This window comes from Setaria viridis, chromosome 8, assembly GCF_005286985.2.
Source record: "Setaria viridis chromosome 8, Setaria_viridis_v4.0, whole genome shotgun sequence".
Taxonomy (NCBI): domain Eukaryota; kingdom Viridiplantae; phylum Streptophyta; class Magnoliopsida; order Poales; family Poaceae; genus Setaria; species Setaria viridis.
The window spans coordinates 31,748,165-31,765,684 of NC_048270.2; the positions used below are offsets into that span (position 1 = coordinate 31,748,165).

At 43.9% G+C, this 17,520-nt stretch overlaps 2 protein-coding genes across 20 annotated transcripts; one reads left to right on the forward strand and one right to left on the reverse strand.

Annotated features, from left to right (window-relative positions):
* Positions 1-3,615: 3,615 nt before the first annotated feature.
* Positions 3,616-9,922, reverse strand: LOC117833037 (uncharacterized). Of its 19 annotated transcripts, XM_072295506.1 has the most exons (6): positions 7,075-9,922; positions 6,603-6,677; positions 6,381-6,524; positions 5,612-5,701; positions 5,110-5,185; positions 3,616-4,310 (listed from the first exon to the last, which is right to left on the reverse strand). In XM_072295506.1, the coding sequence occupies exon 1, from the start codon at positions 9,673-9,675 to the stop codon at positions 7,240-7,242; it is 2,436 nt and encodes an 811-aa protein (XP_072151607.1). In that variant the 5' UTR covers positions 9,676-9,922; the 3' UTR covers positions 3,616-4,310; positions 5,110-5,185; positions 5,612-5,701; positions 6,381-6,524; positions 6,603-6,677; positions 7,075-7,239. The 19 variants fall into 19 exon arrangements, with proteins under 19 accessions (XP_072151607.1, XP_034568281.1, XP_034568288.1 ...); XM_034712390.2 differs by lacking the exon at positions 5,612-5,701 and having other exon boundaries at positions 5,110-5,170; XM_034712397.2 differs by lacking the exon at positions 5,612-5,701 and having other exon boundaries at positions 5,065-5,170.
* A 2,189-nt stretch (positions 9,923-12,111) lies between these two features.
* On the forward strand, positions 12,112-14,954 carry LOC117833805 (uncharacterized). The gene is made up of 2 exons (XM_034713405.2): positions 12,112-12,609; positions 14,422-14,954. Exons 1-2 carry the CDS (start codon positions 12,418-12,420, stop codon positions 14,782-14,784), a joined length of 555 nt encoding a protein of 184 aa, XP_034569296.1. The 5' UTR covers positions 12,112-12,417; the 3' UTR covers positions 14,785-14,954.
* Positions 14,955-17,520: the final 2,566 nt, after the last annotated feature.

Genomic DNA, 17,520 nt, shown 5'->3' on the forward strand with positions numbered 1-17,520 from the left:
CTCATCATTTCAAAAACCAATTCCTTAGCTTTCAGCAAACCACCATGAGTAAAAAAAACCTGAATCAGGCACCGGTAAGGAGCTATACTGGGTGCTACTCGTTGATCAATCATTTCATTAAATATTTCCATAGCATCGTCCATTTTAGCCATCATGCAATGTGCAGCCTTGACTGTCGAATAGGTTACCACATCAGGTTTCACTCCTTGATGCCTCATTTCACTGAAGATAATCATAGCCCGATCCAGCATTCCACATTTAGCATATCCCTTGATTAGTACATGAAAATACGGTCATCAGGTGCAACACCATCTCCTAGCATCAAATTGAAGAGGTCTGTCATATCAACAAAGCATCCTTCAGTAGCGAATTAGGTATGAGACAGTATCAGGCTCCTGGCCCTTCATTGCGATCGAGTCAAAAACATCTCCTTATTTTTTCCATGCTTGCAAAGGGAAGCCATTAATGAGTTCTATGTAATAATATTTGGTAGGAGAACCTGACTAGTCATCTCTTTGAATATCCTGACCGCCTCATTCCACTCACCCCTAGAGGAATATCCATAGATCAAGCAATTATATGTCAGTTGAACACCTTTACGAACCATTTGTCGGAGGACTGCCTCTGCCTTGTCCATTGCTCTTGTCCAAGAAGAGTTGTCACTATACTCCTTATATCTTTGCTATAATCAAGATAGTGACACAATTGAAGAACCTGACGGATAAGGGTCATCCGGTATACAAGCCCAAAAAAAGTCACATTGAGCGACTATGCAAGATTGGTTCTCATGGTATTCATCCTCCACCTCCACAAGAACCTTCTCATGGGGCTTCATCTTCTCAAGGACCCTCTCATGGAGCTTCACCTTCTCATAGACCATCTAACTCTAGAGGTCCTCCACCCTCCCATGCTCCGAAGAAGAAAGGGATCTTGAATTTCTTATTACAGGGTCTATTTGCATGCTTCAATGTGGGCCAGCACAATGCGGAAGAGATGTATGCCCATAAGAAGCATGTGGATGAGCAGCTGTTAAAAATTGAGAAAAGGCAAAAGGAGCTCATGGCCAAGAATGATATACCACATTCTCCCATTCGTGCTCCTATGGATTATCCTCCTCCACCGGTGTTCTACAACCCATGGAAGGAAATTGGACAGCCCTCCATGGTCTTTGGGGCTCTCCAAGAAGAAGATGATGAAGACTTGGGTGGGCGAGAGGAGTCTGAGGAGGAGGAAGAAGATGTCCCCGCTGCTCGTACTCCTACCGATGAGGGTGAAGATAATGAGGAGGAGGATGAGGACGATGATGATGAGTGATGGCTATGGAAGGACCTCCCCTTTTTGGAGCTTGATGCCAAAGGGGGAATGAGCTCACCATGGACCATGTGGTGGCTGCTATATCTATCATTTTTCTGAGCCTTAGTTTGTTGGCTTGTGGACATGTAAGATATTTATGTGTAGTGTGCCACAAGTGAGACTTTTAAATTTGTAAGACTTATTTATGCTTTGCTACGTTAGTGTGGATCTAGAACTTAATGCTTGTGTGATGATCATAGTTTGATGTATTATTTATTTCCACTTTATTGATGTGATATATCTTGTCATATGCATCACAATTCTATTCATGCCACACTTTGCACCCCATGAATGCAAGGATATAGGGGGAGCTCTCTTAAAATGTGCAAATGACATTTGAGGCCATTTTTAACCTTATCTTGAAAAATGCACATATTAAGGGGGAGCTTACCTATATGATTGAATTCAAAATGATTATATACTTCTCTTGTGAGTCTTAATTATGTTGTCATCAATCACCAAAAAAGGGAAGATTGAAAGTGCATTTGGCCCCCTAAGTGGGTTTTGGTGTTGATAACATGCATAATTAAGGAACTAATAAATTTATCGAGAAATTGATAGGTTTAAATCTTAAGAAATAAAAAAAAGTGCAAGAAAGGACCCCAATTTGTTTGAAGGATGGTGTTGAAGCATAAAGGAAGATCTTTTTATACTTCCTATTTTTGAATTTGAGTATAGGAACACCGTACTATAAAGGGGGACGCGGATGGATAGCTTGAAGATGTCAAAATACTTGTTTGAGATGCTAACCACCTATGAGAGACACCACTCACACACTTGCACATTTAGTTTCTCACAGTTTTTGTGAGTGTCGGAAGTCCCAACACCTGCCGGAAGTTTTCAAAAACTTCCGACAGGGGGGTGCTCAGTAGATTTAATTGAATAGTGTCGGAAGTTTCAACCCTGTGTCAAAAGTTCCGATGATAGTTGAAACAATGTCATAAGTTTTGATAATCACTTAACATAATAGCAACGGCTAGTTTTTGGGGCTCGGATATTTATACCCCCTCAGCCCCCCCCCCCCCCCTCATTTGTTGCTAACCTAACCCGAGACAAACACCTCCTAGAGCATTCAATACTCCTCCCCCTCCCTCCTTGAGCTAAATCTTTGAGAGTTTTGAGCTAGGGTTTGGGTGGGAGAAGGATTTGAGGTGTTCGACTCTAGCTTTGAGTGTGAGGTCAACCAAGTTCATCTCAAGAGCACTTGAAGCATCTTCGGTCTTTGATTCGTGTTTGTTACTCTTGAAGCTTGCTTCTAGATGGTTCAGCGTTGCCCATTTGAGCGCCCTCTCGTTGTGGTGCGCCCATGAAGTTTGTATTGCCCATCCTCTTGGAGGATTTGTATTAAATGACTCAATTCTCCTTTGTGGTTGATTGAGAGAGGTAAAGGGTTAGTGAGGACCTGGCTCTTTGTGAGCTCCTCAACGGAGATGTAGCTTCCTTTGTGGAATGGACTTCGGTAAACAAATACTTTATCTTGTGTGCTTATTGTGTTCTTCAAGTTCTTGTTGACCTAGAGCTTGATTTGTGCCGATCTATTTTCTTGTGAAGTTCCTCTTATAAAGATCACATGCAGTAGTCTCTATACTTCATTGCTAAACTTTTGATTCAAATAGTTTCTATACTTCATTGCTGAAGTTTTGATACAAATAGTTTCTGCTGAAACCTGTTTTATTTTGAATTTTGTAGACTGTTTTATTTTGAATTTTGTAGAGTACTTTTAACTCTGTCGGAAGTTCAACCCTTATACCGGAAGTTCCGACATTTTTAACACCACTACGAAGAATTTTCAGATTTTAAAGATCAAACCTATTCACCCTTCTCTAGACATCACATGATCCTTTCAGGTATTATGCAATTTAATGGTGCACTCATGTTCTACGTTTAGAAAATGCAAAAAAAATTGGTCATGAGTAATCTAAGGCGTTAGGGGCCAACTCTGATATTCATTGTGCAAGTTCGGCTCTAAACTATAATGCGATTTTGTAGTGGATCGTACATTTCCTTTTTCAAGTCTGCAAAAAGACCATGGAAAGTGAAATATTTGCAAGATAATATAATTTCAGAATTGCAGCATAAATTGTTTATTTGCATCCAAGAGCAGCCACACGCACGAATGTCCATGTCGTTACTGAATCGAATAATGCATCGGCTGCAAACAAGATAAGAAATGAATTTGTACACATGTTTCCAATAAGCTCAACAACCGTAAAAGAACATCACGCCTGGTAAAAAAAAAAGCATCAGCTTGAAAACGGGAACTGAAACCTTAAAAGGAGAGGGCACATCAATAGATAGTAATTTACATCTATAATAAAGCTCTTTATTTTCAGACTTAGTACAGACCACTTTATCACTTGATCCACACTGCCACACTGGTACCAAACTGAAATGCCACAAGAAAAAGATGTAGTACAACAGACTACTCTCCACCAATGGACTCAAAGTCCCGAATCACCATCATGCCATCCTTGATCCTGGCAACCTAAGACTGGATGGTGCCAATGATCTTGACAAACATCAGACTGGTATTCAAAGATCTGTGTGGTTATCAAAGCAGAGAGCTGCTCTTGCTATAATCTGGACTGCACCTTGTTCTGCACGCCCCCAAAAACAAATTGGACGGAAAGCTATCTGTGAATTACACCAACTGATAACGAAATGAAACATATGCAGTAGTACTCAAATTCTTTTGTGGGTGAATTTATGACATTACTCTGTCACATTTGCAGGAAGGCATGGCCATGCCCAAGATAACAGCAGCCACAAGAAGAACATGCGAATGAAAGGTGAGCCTTAACAGAGAGAAGCAGCAAGAGGCAACTTGTTGCCTGCCGGGAAGGTTGTATTGTTGTGATTACCAATTGCTCTGTACCGATTGCAATAGAGATGAACCATGGAAGAACTTGCTAATAACCTTATGGCACCACGGAGTGACGCAGACATCTTCTAAAAATCTGAAACAATAGAACACAATCACCAAAAGCTGTTATAATATGCAGATTTGAGCAGAGAGCCCATGAAGCAATAAGCATATGGAGATGCTATAGTAAATTAACCTACTAGTTATTGCAACGAATCGCGGTTCAAGTACTACCCTAGTTGGTCGGTTGTAAATAAAACCCTATATGCCTTTGTACCAATTATTCATGCAGGCAGCGTACTTCATGTAACAAACAATCCCCATGCCACATAAAAGAGAAAAAGGACAGAATTTATTTCCTTCCTCTGAGATATTGCTCAAATTGCCTTATAGATAGGAGATGTAAAGTCACAACTAACAACACAAAAAAAGGGTACATATGATCCTCTCAAGACACAACCCTATGACTATTCAACAATTAGGAACTGTGTTTGATGGTGGCTAAACTAAATAGTGTTCAAGGGACAAAAATCCCCGGAACTTCCCAGGGATCTGCACTTCTGCAGGTACCAGTTTATAAATCAAGTGGCACTCCAGAACTATGCTCCTTTCATTGTTGCAGTGATAATATAGGATGTTAAGTTACGCAAAACAATTATAAGCCTGTGTGTTCAAAAATCAGAAAACAGTTATGAGCTACTTTTTCCAACATATAAGGACTGAAATTCAGTTATGCACAGTTCGTTGATCTACAGAACAACTAAATAGTTCAAGTGCCCAACAAATTTCAAAAGATTTACTATTTCTGCATAGATAGATTTACCACTACATCAACACCTGTGCCATACATCTGCGACTATGCCAGAAAGAGCAGAGCAGAATGGAGTCGGAACCTTGAGAAGACTCTTCAGATGCACCAGGCAGTTTTTCTTCCCAGTTGATTCCCCTGTCGACCTGAAAGACAATAAACTGATGCGAACCATTTATCATGTAGAGTGGGAGTGGCATCAGAGACGTGAAGGACAGGTAGAAATAGTAACTTCAAGCAGACATGGTAAATTGCAGCTGCCAAGGAAGGTTTTGCTGTAGCTTTTAATCTTGAGATGAATTACTGATACACAATGGTGGAACATCACAAAGTGAGCATTGTCCAAACTGTACACATGCATTGCTATCCCTATAAGAACATTGCAGGCACCTTTAGAGCCTGTTGGCAGGATTCATTGTTATATACCAAACACATGTCAAAGGTACCTATGACTAAATAATATCAATAAATTAGTTGATATTAGAGTAGTAGTGCAGGCATAAATGGGTTAGTGCAGGCCAATATGAAATACAATGTTGGTGGGGAATACAAAAGAAGAACAAGGTAACATAATTACAACAAGAGACCTGTCTGCGCTTGAAACAAATACCAGGTCATTCAGCTTCCCATTTGGAAAAAGAGAGCAAAGAGCTATGATTGCAGGAGCTCACCTAAGGCTGCAAGAAATGCGGACATGCATGCTTAGCAGCAGTAGAAGTTCAGTTTCCTAGGGTCATTGAAGTGTTAGTGGATGTACAATTTGTGTTTTTTTTTTTTGCTGGTGGAATGAAGTTAATGATTAGTCGCCATTTCCTCGTATAAATAATATAATAAAAGTAGCATTAAAACATTTCTTTAGTGAGAAAAGCATCATCATCAAAACATGCATCAGATGTTGCCTTTTACATATGAGTGTCTCCCCATAAAACAGGACATGTTTGTGATGTCAGTGCTTCAACATCTGAAAGGCAACCTCCAATTCAGTCTTATCTTCACAATTATGGCTTTTGACACTTCAGTATTATCTTCACAATATCATCTGAACATGGTACCATTTTCTAACATGTTCTGTTGGGAAAAAAAAGGGAAACAAGCTAGCTGAGCAATTGAAGCTGCTACAGGCAAATGCTTGTACCTCAGCCAAGCATGAACAACTTGTGAACTTCACGGCACAACTGAAGCTAAGCTAGTTGAAATGTTCCACCTTTTACGTAGAAGATATGACCAAAATCAAGTAAGTTTTCAGCAGTGCTGTGTTCAATGAAATACCAGTTCCTACTTGAGGAGGCAATGTACACTGTCATTGCTGTTGTCACAAAAGAACAGAAGAGACTTACAGAGCGATGGTGTGTGTACCTTGGCAGGCGAGCTCGGAGGAGAAATGGCCAGTGGAGGTGATGAGAAGCGTGCTGAAATTGCCTAGCGCAAGCCCCAAGAACTGACCACAGCCACCTTCCCGGCGGCACCATTGTTAGTTCCTTGTCCCCTCTCTCCCTCTTCCTGTCCTCCAAGAGTGGGCAACAAGTTGGTCACAAGAAAGGACAGTGATGCGACGGATAACTCCAGATCCAGGCTCACCCATGCCAGGTCCGATGAAGGCGGCGCTTGTTGTTGCTCACTAGCGTGCCATAGCATCATTCCACTAGGGCTTGGCTGCAGTAGAGGAGAGAGAGGGAGGCAATGACAGGGAGAGTAGGGTCAGTCACCATCGATGTATGAACCTTAATGTAGAGGGTCCTCATTAACAAAAAGAAAATCACACTGAAAGTATAGCATCGGAGAGTCTAATCAACACTGCCTGATCTGCTGAATGAATATGCTACCAAAAACAACCCTTATATGTGGGGCACCAAAAACATCATCGAAGCAAAAAGTAAGTGGGTAATTGCATATCAAGCAGATCACTGAAATCTACAAAAAAAAATACTTGCAAATGAAGCCAACTAACTGTTTTTTAAAAAAATAACATATATAGCCTATCTGTGGCAAATGCATGCTAGAACAGATTCCAAAAAATATTCATTTACACATATTGTGGGAAAAAACTTACCTCCACATCAGAAGTCCTTATCCATTTTTTTCCTAAGATGCAACCAGCTCGTCACACCTCGATCATGCCAATAGAGAAAATAGCACATGTAATTGACTGTTAGTGTCCAGGTAATTTCCTGTCTTACAAACAAGAGGATTTTCTGGGCATCTAAGCTTGTAACAATCAACTGGAGCCAGCTCCAGCAAGAAAATGATACTTTTCTGGGAGATATTTTATCTGCTCCTGACATGTCCCTCTGCTTGTGAAGAGATCGACCAACAACATTGTTGTTGAATCTTCAAGAGAGAAGTTTCTCTCATCAATTTTAGAAAGATAAGTTCCAGCCCTGACTATTTCATGTTTCTCTAGCAACGCCCTGACCACATGATTCAGCAGTCGAGAGTTGGGATCAAAGCCAGCATTCTCCATGGATGAAAAGACATCATCTGCCTCTTCCGGTAACCCTTCTTTAATAAGATTTGTCATCATTAAATCATAAGTCTCAACAGAAGGCACAAGCCCACTTGCAGGGATGGAAGCAAACAGATATTTAGCTCCTTCAGCACTCCTAGTTTTGAACATTACAGCAATCATAATATTAATAGTTATAATATCAATCTTTACGTTCATCGCTTGTAATTTCTTGAAAAGCCCAATTGCTTCATCAAAGGAATTGTTTTTGCAAAGTCCATGAAGAACGGTGTTGTATGTGTCAGTGCCCACTGAGATCCCGCTCTCGATCATTTCATGGAATCTTTCCTTCGCAGAAACTGTTCTCCCAGCCTGGAATAACCCATCCAGTACAATGTTGTACGCAATAGTTGAGGGCTTAATTCCCTTATGCACCATTTCTCTGAAAACACTCAACCCATCATCAATCCTTCCAATTTTACAATAGCCATTAACAAGTGTGCCATACACTGCAACATCAGGTTCAATGCCAGCTGACACCATAGCATCAAATACTCTCAATGCTTTCTCCATCTTGCCAACTAGGCAGTATCCATCCACCAGCGAACTATACGCAAAAACATCAGGATGCAGACCGATACTTACAAGTAAGTCAAATATATCCTGTGCGTCCACTACCCTTCCCTCTTTGCAAAGGCTGTTTATTATTGAATTTAAGTGCACAATGTCAGGACGCATGCCTTTACTCATCATTTCAAAAACCAATTCCTTAGCTTTCAGCAAACCACCATGAGTACAAAAACCCTGAATCAGGCACTGGTAAGTAGCTATACTGGGTGCTACTCCTTGATCAATCATTTCATTAAATATTTCCATAGCATCGTCCATTTTAGCCATCCTGCAATGTGCAGCTATGACTGTCAAATAGGTTACCACATCAGGTTTTGCTCCTTGATGCCTCATTTCACTGAAGATAATCATAGCCCGATCCAGCATTCCACATTTAGCATATCCCTTGATCAGTACATTGAAAATACGGACGTCAGGTGCAACACCGTCTCCTAGCATCAAATTGAAGAGGTCTGTCATATCAACAAAGCATCCTTCAGTAGCGTACCCATCAAGCAGAATTAGGTATGAGACAGTATCAGGCTCCTGGCCCTTCGTTGCGATCGAGTCAAAAACATCTCTAGCTTCCTTAATTTTTCCATGCTTGCAAAGAGAAGCCATTAACGAGTTCCACGTAGCAATATCTGGTAGGAGACCCCGCCTAGTCATCTCTTTGAATATCCTGACCGCCTCATTCCACTCACCCCTAGCGGAATATGCAAAGATCAAGTTATTATATGACCAGTTATCCGGATGAACACCTTTACGAACCATTTGTCGGAGGACCGCCTCTGCCTTGTCCATTGCTCTTGCCTTGCACAGTGCATCAATACTGGAGTTATAAGTCACTAGATCGGGTGAAATCCCCTGCTGCATCATTTCATTTATTAGATCGCATCCTTTATCAACTTCACCCTCCTTAAAGAAGCCATCAATGACCGTGCTGTATGAGACCACGTTGGGTGAGCAGCCAGATCCCTTCTCAGCCATCCTCCGGAGCAATTCAAGTGCCCTCCGACTGTCTCTGTTGTCGCAGAAGCTCTTCAGAAGTATGCTGTAGGAGACAACATTGGGCACACAGCCCAACTCGGGCATCCTGTGGAGCAGCACGTCCAAAGCGTCGTCAGTCCGCTTTGCTTCACAGAGGCCCTTGAGGAGGTTGCTGAATGTGATGACATCGACGCCCAACCCTGTCCTGAGGAGTTGGCCGAAGAAGGCCGGCGCTAGATCCGGGCGGCGCGCACGGGTGCAGCAGTCCATGAGGATGCCGTAGGTGCAGAACGTGAGAGACAGCACCCTTCGGCCGGCAGCTCCTGACATGGCGTTGAAAAAAGTGACGGCGAGCGCAGGCCCGTCGCGGCAGGCGGTGGAGGGCGGTGCCCGCGCGAGCGCGGCGAGGAATCCGTTCAGCGCGCGCTCGGGAACGGGGGTGCCTCGCCGCCGCAATTCGTCGAGCAGGTGGCGTGCGTCCTCCGGGCCGAACGTCCCGGACCGCACGCGCTCCGTGGCGGCGGCCAGGGCGAGGTGGGGAGCGCGCGGTGGTGACGCTGAGGACGCTGTGGTGCGGAAGATGGAGGAGAGGCGGGCACGGGAGTACATGGCCGCATGAGATTTGGGCGACCCTGCTCCGCCGTCTCTCTCGCCTTCCGGCGAGAGGCCAACCTCGCGCCAGGAGGTCGGCGCTGGCGCCTCGGAGTCGGGGATGACGCGAGACGAGGAAGAGACGGGGGGCCACGATAGGTGGGAGGCGCTGGGCTCGGCGAGAGCTCCGGCGGCGCGGCGCCGGTCTGGAACGGCGAGAGGCCCTGGCTTTTGTTATGCTGTTTTTTTTCCTTTTTGCCTCCGCTCTTCTACAAGCAAGTAGTTAAATAAGTTTATCGGACGCTCCGTTGTTCCAAAATAACGTCTACGACGTTAAAAAAACATGTTCAAAAAAATTTATTAGCCATATGTTGATGATGAGGAAAAAATCCGCCGCACATTTGTTTCATGTTGCATGGAACAATTTAAATCTCTCATTGAAAATCCAACATCCAGATAAAACACTTGCAACATGTGTGTGAAACATATGCAACATCTAGATCTATTTTGCAACATCCACATGAAACACTTACTACATTCTTTTGAAACACTTGAAACATACTTGCAATAAACCCCGGCAGGAGGAGCACTGCACAGCGGGATCCGACGCTAGGAAACAATGGAGGAGGAGGAAGAGGATGGTGGCGGCCGGCGCAGCTCGCCCCTAGCCGCGGGGGAGCGGCGCTCGGCACCCTTCCCCGTGAGGCTCCTCAGTCGGCCAAGTCCATTGCTGGCGGAGCAGCTCCTCCGGCGGCTGACGCCTGTCTGCAGCACACCTCGCAAGTCGTCAGCGACACCGAGGATGGTAGCAAGGCGAGCACACGGTCACCTCCACCCTTCCTTCCTGCTCCACCCCTATTGTAGCTGAGCTTCTCACTGAAGCGCTGCCGTACGCCGTTGCTCACTCGCTCACCGAAGCTTCACCTTATGCCGCTGCTTCGCTTGCCGAAGTAGCCGTCGAAGCACTGCTATCCGCTCGCCGCTTCGCTCACCAGAGCACCCGCCGAAGCGCCATTGCTCACTCAATGGAGAGCCGCCCGGCACAAGCGAGGCCCATTGAAGTACAACTGCCTCATCAAAGGTGAGCAGTGTTAAACGAAAATAAATGGCATGTCGTCCAATTGCCACTAAAGATAAGGATAAAAACATGTGGATAAGAGAGGGTTACGTGGGTTCACACAACGTCCGACACGTCGGACGTACGAGTCCAGCATTACCGTAAAAAAAATACTTAAATGCTAGAACTGTGCATACGAAACAAATTTCATATAAATGATTCCTGTACGGGGAAGTTTATACGATAAAAGTTAAATTTTATCTTAGCACATTTTGAATATTTGCCGAAAGTTCATGTGCCACTCCTGTAGCTGTACACCCAAAACGTTGTGGGTGGAGTAGTTTCTTTCTTTGCCCCTGGCTTTTGTTTTGTTGGGTTTTTTTTTTCCATTTTTACCTCCACTGTCCTACTAGCAAACAAGTACTTTAATTAGTTTTTCAAAAAAGTACTTGCATGCGAAAAGTATGCGTACGAAACAAATTTTATGTACGGCGGAAGTTTATATGATAAATTTTAATTGTAGCACTTTTGAACATTTGGATCAAAGTTCAGTGCCAATAAAAAACATAGCGATACAGTTCCTCCATCCTATGGATCATAGTAACAGTAACATGTGTCAAGATTTACGACTAATTTAATAAAAACATTAACAAACAAAAAAAAGGCAATATCTTTGATAGCAAGCATGTTCTCCATCCTATAGATTCTATACTTCAACAAATGATATAGAAGTGTCACGGATCTCCTTCTAGACTAGTGACAAGCTTCACATTGTGGGCGACATGCAACAAACTTGAGAGCGACATAGTGCTAGCTTAAACGCACATTCTCCTTCGTGATTGTTGGAGATCTCAGCTTTAACTGTGAGGGATGCCCACCCTTCTTCAACCTCTTCATCTTCATTATTATCCACTACCTATTGTTTAAGGCACACAATTACTTATAACCGTCGAAAGGCTAAAAATATATATAATGAAAAGTAACAATATTCAAGTCAGTCATACTCCCATAATACATGTTTGTCAAATAGGTCGTCATCATTTCACTTGGAATCGTACATGTTTGTCAAATAGGTCGTCATCATTTTTAGGTCTATTCAACATTAGGGGTTCGTTTTTACGCTTGTCAAAATGTTAGGGCATAAGAGCTTCTAAACTTGCAAATAGACCTATAGCTAGGCACAAGGAGTTTCCCTGACATACACAAATGATTCATGAAAGGTACCAGTATTTTTCCATGACACCTAGAAGCATATTCGCATTATTACATAATAATGAACATAATGTTATGCTGGTAATCTGAAATGGGAAAAAAGAAAAAGAGAACCAGGTTGTAGGCCCCGGCCCGGCCCGGCCCGGTTCTAGGCTCCTGGCACTCTCTTCCCTCTCCCAACGAGGGAGGCAACGACTGACGAAACTTCTTGGCACACGGACGGAGCACGAATATCCCCCCATCCATCCAACCGCCTCGTCCGGCAGGCGACGACGCGTCAATCGATTCCTTACTCCCCCTCCTCCTCCTCCTTCCCCGGCGACACCGGTCTCCTCCTCCGACTCGATCCGCACCACCGGGAGATCGATCGCCCGATCGATCCGGCCCGCGAGCACCGGATCCCCGATCCACCCACCAGCCGCCGGCGCGCGCAAGATTCAGATTTTGCCCCGGCGCGGAGGGAGGGTACCGGAGGAGGAGGAGGAGCAAGGATGGGCGCGTGGATGTCGCGCGTGTGGTTCCTGATGTTCCCGGCGCGGGAGTACAAGCTCGTCGTGGTGGGGCTCGACAACGCCGGCAAGACCACCACGCTCTACAAGCTCCACCTCGGCGAGGCCGTCACCGCCGCGCCCACCATCGGCAGCAACGTCGAGGAGGTCGTCTTCAAGAACCTGCGCTTCGAGGTCAGCCCCCCCGCCCGGCTCCCTCCTCCTTTCGCTCTCCTTCCTTGTTCCCCCGTCCAGGTCACAAAGCGGCTAGCTTGCTCCGCGGTCGCCGCTGGATCAAGCTTAGCGCCGGAAGGCGCGTTTGTCCGTTAGGCTTAAGATCTATGTTCTAGAGGGGGAGAAGAAAGGTGAAAATTTGCGCTTTTGTTATTAATCGTCACTTCCCTTGATTGATGTACAATTCGTAGGAAGATTGAGATGTCCTGAACTGCAGGGAGACTGTCGCGTGACCGCAAAGCCGACTGTGTTGATCTGGGGAGGGGGGCAGCTTTCGTAGTCATATCTATAAGGCTGTGTTCATAGCCATTGTGGGTATTTGAGGTTGTGTAAGAGGGAGCACATTGGGGATTCCATCGATTAGGATGAATAATGTGGTGCCTGAGATCTGGTTAGCTTGCATGTCGGTATGATACCGCCAGTCCGCCATACTGGTGGTGAATACTGCATGAATCCATCAACACTTAGTATCGAGTGGTTATGAGTATATGATCTGTCCTCTGGGAACTTCTTAGCTCAACCTTTTAAGTTGGATGCGATGGCCAGGTGGTATACACAAGGAACAACAATGGAGCATCTCTCTGTTTCATTGTGGGGAGAACTTGGTTTCTAGTTTCTGTCCTAACTCAAGCAGACAGCTCTTTCTTGTTTCACTGACACATAACTCAATATGGTACCCACAGAAATAAATCTCGTCATGGAATGTTTGGTTGGGTATAACACTAGTGAGTTCAACCTCAACTTCTTAACTAGTGGATTTAATCTTTGTTGTTGTGGTGTACTCCTTAGCCTTCATCTTTGATGTTTATAGGCTTTGAATGGTTTTGCTGGTTTCAGGGTAGTGGATGCAGCTTTGAGTAAAAAGATAGTGTCTTATAGTAATCAATTGTAATTTTCAAAAAAAATATAGTAATCAATTGAACATTTGAACTGAATCAAAGACAGAGGTAAGGGGCAAAAATAGAATTTTTACCATGTGCTTGCTTTAAAAGATTTGAGTCATCAGGTTACTCTCCAGACATTTTAGTTTCCGTTGACTAAAATGCATAAAATATCTTTGGTAGCCTGTGCAAAAACTGCTAAGAAAATTATGATGCCTGCAATCATACTTTTGATTGGAGAATATATTCTTTTGACTGCTTCAGTGCAAAAATAAATTAAAAGAATTGAGTCATGACAACTTGTACTGTCAAAGTACCACTTTATGAGGTAGTATTTGCAATTTATAATGCAACAGTCCTTTACTTCATGCTTTTTTTAAGGAAACAAAAGCATCTGTTTTAGGGAGTTGCTAATAAAATACGCCAAAGAGACCTGAAACTTGAATATGCTTGAGACTTAAGTTATGTATTGTCACATATGCTTGTCTCCTGAAAATATATGTTTTGCTGCAAGTTGCATGAACTATGGATGATGTTTATCATGTTACTTCTTTACTATGAAAGTCTTTGGTTCTTCCATGTTGCAGGATTTATCATATCTTTTATGTTTCGTTGTTTATCAACATCAGTGTTTTGCTTTTACTAGCATCATGGGACAAGGTCAGCTAGCGGCCTATACATGTTTCACTTGGAAACAAGCTCTTTTTCCCTTCTTTTAAGCCCAATATAAGTTGTTTTCCGGTGCCAAGTATAATAATAAGAGTTGTACTGCCATATTCAGATGGTGTCCAAATGATTGCATCTTTAGCCGAAAACTGACGCAATTCTTTGCTGTTATTTGGCAAATACCAATGCACTGTTTGTTCTAACATCATATGCTTGAATACATCAGGTGTGGGATCTGGGTGGACAAGAGAGCCTACGAACTTCATGGGCAACATACTACCGAGGAACTCACGCTGTCATCGTAGTAATCGACAGCACCGACCGCGCTCGGATCAACATCATCAAGGATGAGCTCTTCCGGTTGCTCCAACACGCGGACCTGGAGGGTGCAGTGGTTCTCGTGTTTGCGAACAAGCAGGACCTCAAGGACGCCATGTCCCCCGCTGAGATCACTGACGCCCTCTCCCTCCACAGCATAAAGAACCACGACTGGCACATCCAGGCCTCGTGCGCCATCACCGGCGAGGGCCTCTATGATGGCCTGGGTTGGATCGCCCAGAAAGTTGCCGGCAAGGCGACTGCAAGCTGACGCTGGTTGACTGTGTTTTCCATGGATTTGTTGAAGGTGGCAGGATGGGTTTGTTCTTGCTGCCACCACCCTTAGTGTTTATTTATGTTGCAAAACTGCCTGAAACTGTGCCTGTATTCCAACCAATCTGAATATAAAAATTGAAAGGAGCAAATTTGCACGGCGTCGAATATGATATTTTATCTGATTGTTGTTGTGCAAACACTTTCAGTCAAGAGTTAAATCATGAGTTGAGTCAGGTTTACAGTGATGATATTAACGAAAAGAGATAAAAACCTTCCAAGGTGAGTTGCAGCTGACTTAAACAATATGTATTGTGTACTGCTACGTTCATACGTTGTACACTCAACTAGCACCTGGAAGGCTGGAGGCAGGTTGTCAAATGTCAACTCTGCCCCTCGTCGGTTTCATTTGGTGCGGCACGAGGTCACTTCAAGTGGCCATCCTTGGTGGCCAGAAATGTCCGTCAGCAAGCACAACAGAAGCAGGGATCCCCGAATGATTGGCCTGGTTGCTGTGACCGTACACTACACTGACGTCACTGGATATGTGAGTGGTAAGGAGTCTGATGTTTGCGTTTGAAGCAACTGCAGGAAGAATGAAGGTTGTTGCATCATTGTACGAGTAAGGGGCAAAAAGGATCTTACAATTATGATGCGCCAGTATTATATCCTGATAGGATGTCACCATTTGTTGTTTTGTTTTCTTTGGTTGAGGAAAAAGTTTGCCGAACACTATGGGGGTCCTTGGAATGCATTCATATATGCATCAGAAGGCATTGAGCTTCGTTCATCGTCAAGTTCACCCAAAGGCTAAGCTGTCGAGAGACATTTGTGGTCCGCATCATTCACCAACCTTATATTTTGGAAAGAGCGAGCTTAAGTTTGAAATTATATCGGACACAAGAACTTTTGCGACGCCTAAGATCCCAGTGTTTATTTACGCTGCAAAACTGCCCGAAAACCGTGCTTGTGTTCCAAACAATCTGAGCATAAAAAAAAAATTGAAAAAAGGGGGGGCAAATTTGCACGCGGTCAAAATGTGATCTTATCAGACTCTTGTTGTGCAAATGCAAACACTACTGCAGACAGCTTGACGCGTCGAGTCAAATTAGTTTACAGTGGTAGATCATGGCTACAGATGGCTCGACCTAAGTCAATGGTGACATGTGTATTAGCGAAAAGAGAGCTCCAAAGGTGAATCGCAACTCGCAAATTACGTACTGTACCTGAGATGTGCGTGTGCTGGAGAGTGGAGACTGCTTGTCAAATTACAGCTCTGCCCCTGGTTGGCCTCGCCTAGTGCGGGCAAACACGTCGTGGGCAGAAACGTCCATCAGCTTGTCAAATTACTGCATGCTTTGCGTCTGAAGCAACTGCAGGATGACGCTTGCTGCACCAGCAGCGTACGATCGAATTAGGGATTAGGGACAAATAGTACGCGTATGATGCGACTATTGTAATCACCAGCAGCTTGTCCTGATGATAGGATGCCACTATTCTTTGCGACAAGGCCTCTTTTCCGCCTTTCTATTGTTTCAAGTCGAAAGGATTTATCGAACATTATAAATAATAGGACTCAAGTCAATAATGACAAATATTAGCCAGCATGCATGTCGCTACCAAGTGTTGCCGCAGGGGCAGAAATCGAAGTCCGGGGCACGTTGTAAACGCCGGCGGAGCAAGCGATCGAGAAGACGACGGATGATTCGCCCATCTGGCCGGGGACGGTACAATGCGGCCGGCGAAAATGGACAAGGCCGCGTCAGTGTGCGGATGAGCTACCCTACAAACAGTAGGCATATGATGCACATGCATCACCAACGATTGATGGTTTTTCTGACGAGATATGCCACCATTTTCCGACAAAGGTCCCTTTCTGTTTTATCCCATTTGAGATGTAATTCCTTCTTTCGGGCAAGAAATTACAAAGATCTGCTCAAGCTATATGCTTTGGGATTCGTATATGTTAATAAGAAGATACGTGCAACGTCTAGCTCAGTTGGTCAGGTCTTTTGTGGCGAAAGTTATCCACCTACGTGCGTTCGAGGTGTTTTGACTCATAATAAGAGTACTTACATTTATAGCTAATTATTTTCTCAGTGGTAGCTGGTGTGCACCGAAAAAAAAAAGGGTACACTTGACGCTTTGACTAAAATTTGGTGAGCTTCGAAAAAATTCAGCTGCCAATAGCTTTGAAAATACTTGTACGGAAAAAAGCACTTTTGCAATGTCATACACTACACTTTTGCATATCACTGCAATGTCACCTTGTTTTCTAGGAGCCAATTAACAGTGTCCTCCTAGTTGGGCTATAGCAACCGGTAGTTTCCAAATTCCAAAAACAGTTGGCGTTATCCAAAATCAATATATGGCTGCCCTGAAATATTCCCCGAGCAAACGATGGCATTCCTGAAATGTCTGAAATATTCCCCGAGCAAACGATGGCATTCCTGAAATGGAAAACGAGACATTATTGGTTTGGTTGCTGAGCAAAAACCCAAAGTGAATAGAGACATGTCTCTTGTCCATTCTCGCCGTGTCTCTTGTGAGAAACGCATGGCCCAGTAGCCTACAGTCAGTGTTCGCCTACACGACCATTTAACTTGCTTATATGCTACACAGTACCTAGTCAGTGTCCGTTTAATGGATGTTTAACCCATTTAATTAGCTGTTTAGTCTGAATAAAGAGTTAAACGGTAGGTGACCGACCATTTAGCATTTAAGGTAACATTGC

Bases quoted from the DNA above. Each gene is read 5' to 3' on its own strand.
- LOC117833805 (XM_034713405.2), top strand. From the start codon at position 12,418: ATGGGCGCGTGGATGTCGCGCGTGTGGTTCCTGATGTTCCCGGCGCGG. The intron at 12,610-14,421 runs GTCAGCCCCCCC...TGAATACATCAG, and splicing joins TCAAGAACCTGCGCTTCGAG to GTGTGGGATCTGGGTGGACA.
- LOC117833037 (XM_034712390.2), bottom strand. From the start codon at position 9,675: ATGTACTCCCGTGCCCGCCTCTCCTCCATCTTCCGCACCACAGCGTCC.